The sequence below is a fragment of the Mus caroli genome, chromosome 9 (genome assembly GCF_900094665.2).
Source record: "Mus caroli chromosome 9, CAROLI_EIJ_v1.1, whole genome shotgun sequence".
Lineage (NCBI taxonomy): Eukaryota > Metazoa > Chordata > Mammalia > Rodentia > Muridae > Mus > Mus caroli.
The window spans coordinates 47,858,334-47,865,009 of NC_034578.1; the positions used below are offsets into that span (position 1 = coordinate 47,858,334).

Consider the following 6,676-nt stretch of genomic DNA (forward strand, 5'->3'; position numbering starts at 1 on the left):
ACATCCAATAGCTGACTGTGAACATCCACTCCTGTGTTTGCTAGGCCCCGGCCCTTACTTTCTATTTATAAGCAATTTCCTACACTTCTGTCAACCTTGGTACTGTCCATCTTTATCATTTTAGCAGGCGCTTTTAGAGAGTGTTTTTGTTTAATACTTGGAAATGTTACTAACAAATGAAATACAAGAACATAGGTTATATGTGATATCAATTTTATTTCAAACATATAAAATACAAGTGAATTTGGAGGCTCTGTGCCATCATCTCCTGAGTTTTGAGAGCAGAAGTATGAATGCTTAGTTTCTTTTGCAAGCTTTTCCACAATGGCTATAATGAGTAGGCCTAACTTCTGTAACGGGGTCAAACTGTGTGGATATTTTGTACTTTTAAGAAGAGCTGAAAACATTAAAGAATTGTCACCAATTTAATTTATCTAAGATGCATCTCTTAATCTGTCTAAAGAATTTCAAATTTTTTTAAACAAAGAGTTTTTGATGAAATCCCTCTTTGCTTCCATTCTTTTAACTATCAAAACTGGATATAATAACTGGATATTTCTATTCTTTGAAGGATAGAAAGCATTTAATATGAATTTTAAATGAAATAAAAACTTTTACAGAAATCACTAACTTAAAAAAATACAGATGTAGGAGGGCAAGTAGAAGATCTATTAAAAAGGAAAGAGAGCTATCATAAGGAATTCTGTGATCCATTTGATGCCAAGGAAGTGAAACTTTAATCAGCAGTGGACTATAAATCAAATGTCATCATGTGAACCCAAGAAGGCCAGTTTCATGATTTCCAAATAAATGTTTTCTTAATTGCCTGGTGCCAAGATAGAATTCCTTAGAGGACTTAAAATGAGAACATACTAAACTCTGTTAAAGGTAAAAATTTCTGCAGATCAGAGAAATTTACACAACTCTAGGCCAGCTTAGTGGGTAAAAGCACTTGTTGTACTGGCCTGATGACCTGAGTTCAAATCCCAGGACCCATATAAAGGCTGACAGAGAGAACTAAATCTACAAAATTGTTCTTTTGTTTCCACATATGTGCCACAGTGCCATAGCATGCACATGCCCTTCCCCACATCTCTCTCTCTCTCTCTTTCTCTCTCTCTCTCTCTCTCTCTCTCTCTCTCTCACACACACATACACACACATATAAATTGAACATTTGCATAACTCTTACTGTGAATATTTGTTTTCCCTTCTCTGATAAAAGAGGTAATTTTAATAATATTTAGCAAAACAATTTAGCAATTCCTTGCCTGCAGACTGAGACACTAGAGAACAGTCTAATAAAGCATATACACACTATGACAAATCAAAGTCCTATTTCAACACACAAAAGGTCATCTCCAAGCCTATTTACACACGCTAGTGGTTAAGACATTTGGTAACAGGTCCTTCTATTGCACATAGTACAGCTATGTCTTAAAATCCAGAGTATTTTTGCAGCACAAGACTAATACCAAAGCTACTGAAAAGAGCTGCAAGATGTCAAAGCAAAATATAAACCAACTGTTTAAAAGCCCTCTTAAAGAAATACCATGCTCATGGCTTAACATGCCCTTCGTGTCTACTCTTACTATAAAAACATAATTCTAAACTTTGTTTTTGGGAAATGTTAAGAAATTCTACACTTTAAGGTGGCAGACTGAGAATCATGCTTGAACATCCAACTCCCAAAATACACACAGAAAACTTTTTGGTGAACAAAGGCAATTTTCAGACGGCCTCTGACAGTCGCTCTGAGTCCAGGTCCTCTTGGGGGTAAGCAAGTGAGTAAGCAGCCTAATTCCTACAGGCCACATTAATAAGGTAACTTGTAGAACTTCTCCCAAGTCTCTGTATACTCGTCTTCTTATGACTAATAGAGGTAAGCAACACAAAAAGAACGGTGCTGAGGAAAAGCCCGCTATCTGTAGAGAGGGAGCTGAAAACACTGATGGCTATCTCTGGGTGCAATGCTGAGGTACAAGTAATAATTTTCATTTATCCATATTTTAAAATTTTTCAATAGTAAACATAGATTAAATAATAAAAACTCTTGATTGTAAAAAATTATACCTCTCACTTAGTAATTTCTCTAATAATTGCCAGCAATTCCTTTTCCCCAAAACATTTATAACACAGTCTTAGATAGACAATTATGTTCCCTGTCAATTGTTGAAAACTGGAAATGATATAATAGTCAATAAGAGAATCATAAGTAAAGTGGGTTATCTACAAAGTTGAATTCTAAACTGCTAAAATACTGTAAAAAAAAAGTTATATATGATAAACAAAATGTAAAATGTGTGGGCATAGACATATATTCTATGTCTTGCCCATTAAGAATACTCAAAGGCAATGTGACATGTTGAGAACAATGTATTCCCACAATGGAAGAACTATATACTGTGTGCTATGCTCTCCTTTATTCTTTACATTTGCTATACTAAACATTCTTTAATAGAAAACAGAGCACTTAGAAATAGAAAGTAATTTTCCTAGAATTTTTCTTAGACAAAAACCAAAAAAAAAAAAAAGAAAGAAAGAAAGAAACCACCTCATGAACTAACTATATAGTTAACTAGAAGGGGAAAATTGCTTCCTAATATAGTATTAATAAAACACTACTCAAGGACATTCATAGAACAGAAAACTAGCAACCACCACTGCCCAAAATAGTTTAATAGTTTAAATGGTGTTATTCTTTTCCCATTGTGCTAATTTTACAAAATTAGCTCCTGTAATTCATAAGCCAGCTTACAAAGATTTTATAAAGTATTATATTAGGAAACTAGATTCTACCACCCCCTTCCCTTCCCTTTTGTGTGCAAAATTTACACAGAGATGAAGCACATGAATACTGCTTCAGATGACGTAATTACATTTCTTGGTGTTAAGCCATTTGATAGATTAAACCAAAGTTAATGTCCTTTTTGTATACTAATTTTTTTCCTAAAAGGGAAACAGACTTCTCCCAAGTGCTACAAAAAGATATCTTATTTTTTTGTGATACAGAACAGAAGATAAAGAGCCATTAAAAATAAAAGTATCTGTCACATAGATGTTTAAACTAAGTCCTAAGATTTGTTTCACGGGCTGTCAAGATAGCCAGAGAGTAAAGACACTTGCTGCGGACCCTGATGACCTGAGTTCGAATCCTAGCACCCACACAGTTGAAAAAGAGAACCACATCCTGCAAGTTGTTCTTTGACCAACACTCTCTCTCTCTCTCTCTCTCTCTCTCTCTCAGAGGCATGTGTACACACAAATATAATTAAAAATGATTCTATTTTAAAATTGCCTCAGGATCAAACTTGATGAAAAAAGAGATCGCCAAGTTCTAAAACACAAGCCTATAATGCTAAAACAAAGTACACAAAGAACTTCCATGGCACTAAATATAATCATAGTTTTCTATTCTTTTTTTTGTTTTGTTTTTGTTTTTTGGCTTTTTGAGGCAGGGTTTCTCTTTATAGCTCTGGCTGTCCTGGAACTCACTGGTGTAGACCAGGCTGGCCTCGAACTCAGAAATCCGCTTGCCTCTGCCTCCCAAGTACTGGGATTAAAGGCGTGCGCCACCACCGCCTGGCATTTAATAGTTTTCTTTATACTATTATTAACTGTTCTCATTTTAATTACTGCGGAATGTTAAACAATGAGAATCTAAAATATTGCAAAAGAGTTGAAAATTTCACTATTTTATTTACAGTTTGCACGGCTGTTCTATTTATCAAAGATACAGATATTTAGTAAATAAAAAAGTTGTTCCTAAAGAAAAAAACTCACTGAAACATTATTAGAAACTGAGTCCCTGATTTTACTAAGCAAGTCTTCATGTAATTTTCTTATAAAACTTCAGAAAACCATTTTGCAAACTAAAACACCTACAAAGACTTTTAAGTATCGCAACTACTAGACCATTTCTATGCCTTAGTATCAACAATCACACAATTACCACAAAATGCTCAGCCTTATGTCCTGTCAAAACAGAAAAGCACAAGTGAGGTGGAATCTATCGCCTAAATGTTTAGCTTTTAACATAAAATAATTTTATACATATATACTACACACACCCCCTTTAGCAGCTGCAAGAGCTTTCATGAGCTGACAGGTGTCTTCAATCACAAATATAACTGATCTGATAGTCACAGGCAATGTTACTCCACAGTGCCCCCTAGCTCGCTTCCTAAGAAATATCAGCTTGAAAGGGACACCATCAGAATTGTCACCCCGAAGAGACTGTATAAATTGCCATCAGCACCACTGAAGCAGCTCTGAGATACAACTTTAACTAAACTCTTATCTGACAACAGATGATCACTAAATATTGCTAATAAGAAAAATTGTGTGGATGGATTTGGTATCCAACCACACAACAATGTAACCAAAAAGTTCAGACTCTCTCTGTAATGTGCTATTTTTGGCAGTCATTGAAAAGGACTCATAAATACACCCATTTAAGATACTTCCTTTTAATTTAACGTCGGGGTAAAGGTATGACATTTGGCCATAACTCTTTATAAGAACGAAACACTTTATTCATTACAAAAAATGCTGGGATCAAATTCAGCTATGCAAAAGTTTGGTAATGTCAATATACTTATCATTATAGCAATCTAGATTCCTAACACTGGTAAATTTGTGAAAGGAAAAATTTTGACCTTGGTACCGATGCCCTAAAGAAGAAAGATTTAGGTGCTGTGGTCAGGGATTTGTGAGGCAAAACAAAAAGTGAAGACATGTTAGACATGTCCTCCTTCTTTATGGAAATGGACATGAAGCAAAACTTTTAGGTACAACTGCTAAGAAAACAGTAAGGCTTTAAAATGCCCTTTACCTTACATAAGCGTAAGTCATCCTGGGCAGGGGGTTGGGGTGGGGGTCCTATATTCAAAGATTAGAACGTTCTTAAGAACGTATTAGGGAAAAAAAACCGAAAAGGATGAAAACTGGGGAGAGAAACTGAAAACCGGTGAAACTCCAATGGCAATCACAAGGCAGAATAGAGCACGTCAAAACCACTAGGTTGTAGTCTAAGAAATGGTTTTGTTTCGATCGTTTTTTTCCAAGGTATTTAATTTGCACGTCTTAAAATAGAGACCCCGAGGAGAGCAGCTTGAGGCAATGGAAGGAAGAGGGTGGGCTAGGTAAGAACGGAGACTTGGGGAGAAAATATGTGCGGTGCATTAGAATGTACCACGGAGGGAGGATGCTGGAGAGTCAATGTCAGGACGCTGTTGAGAGCGGAGTACAGTCCATCTGATGTGGCTTAAGGAATGCGTGCTCGCTGCCAGCATGCACACCTGGTAAAGGGACAACCCCAGAGAACCGTGCAGAGCTGAGATGACCATTTTTAACCAGCTCTATTGTCTGGTGTATTTGCTATACCTCCTGCAAGTGATCAAGCCAGCCAAAGCACCGTTTCAGAGACCCTACGGGCCCAGAGAAGAGGGACAGCGGCCCGTCCTCACCGGTCTGGTCCGCGTCACCCCCTCCTCGCCGGGCAGAGAAGGAGGGCTTGGTCCGGGCCGCGCTCCGCGTCCGCCGAGCCTAGGAGCTGCTGGTCCCCTTTCTCCGGCCGGCGACGTTGGTCCCCGCGCGGCCCCGGAGCACAGAGACTTCCCCTCCCACCCCACCCCCAGCCGAAAGCCGGGAAGACGCGGAACTTGTGCTCCGGAGCCGAGGCCACAGACCAGGTTCCCGGGTGGGAGAGTCGAGACGGAAGCCTGTGTGGCTTCCCGGGGACACCCCACACACACTCGACCTGCACCCCGCGGTCCCCGCAGTGCCAGGCCCGCCGTCCCCCGCCCGGGGCGCAACCGCGACACGATCCCGCCGAACCCGGGGGCCGCACCTCCGTCTTGGTGATCCGGTGCCGCCCCAGCTTCACCACGGCAAAGTTGCCCTTGCCCAGCGTGCCCTCGATGTCGTAGAACCCCACCCGGACCGGCCCGCGCTGCAAGTGCCTCGGGCCATCCGCCATGACCATGCTTGGCCCCCGCTGCAGGACACGGCGACGGGAACGCGAACGAACGGGCCGGCAAGAAGCGGCGCGGAGCGGGCAGGAGGGCGTCGGGCGGCGCGCCTGGGCTCTGGGCGACGGCCGCGGCTCTCGCTCCGGCGCTGCTTCCCTCCCGCCCCACAGGGCCCAGCCAGGCGCGCGCCGGCGCTGACGTGAGTCGACGTCAGGGGGCTGGGGCAGGGGGCGGGGGCGGGCCTCCACCGGTCACCATGGCTACCGCAGCCGCGCCGACGTCGGGGGCGGGAGGGAGGGGCGGTGCGCGGGTCGGGCGGGCACGAGGCTTCCGGCCGCTGCGAGGCCTGAGAAGGCTGAGGAGGGCGTCGCGGCCGGGGGCGGGGTCGCCGTCCGCCCCGCCCCGCCCCGCTCCTCCTGCCTTCCAGCAGAAGCGCAAGAGCGAGCCCTGGTGGGCCGTGCGGAGGGTGCACTGGGCCAGTCTCCTGGAGGGTCGCCGGGCGCTCTCCGCCCGGGCAGCCAGCCCTTCCCGCCAAAACCTTTTCCTCAGCGGACTGTAGAGCTAAATTTGGAGCCCGAGGAGCACCGTGGCTGAGCAATGCATTGCTCACAGCCACTTTTCTTTGTGTTCTTTTTAGCTCCCTTGTCAGTACTATATAAGTCTCTCCACTTTTTGACGTCTACAAGAATTCCTACTCACAGCCG

General features: G+C 42.7%; 1 protein-coding gene across 2 annotated transcripts in view; it reads right to left on the bottom strand.

The window, feature by feature from the left end:
• Sik2 (salt inducible kinase 2) overlaps window positions 1–6,178 on the bottom strand; it is a 119,283-nt gene extending 113,105 nt beyond the window's left edge. For both annotated transcript variants that reach the window (XR_002378774.2, XM_029481051.1), the window contains exon 1: window positions 5,852–6,178. Coding sequence is in view for 1 of the 2 variants with exons in the window: in XM_029481051.1 (XP_029336911.1) it covers window positions 5,852–5,986 (135 nt within the window). In the remaining variant the exon portion in view is untranslated. The remainder of the gene's footprint in view (window positions 1–5,851) is intronic.
• Window positions 6,179–6,676: the final 498 nt, after the last annotated feature.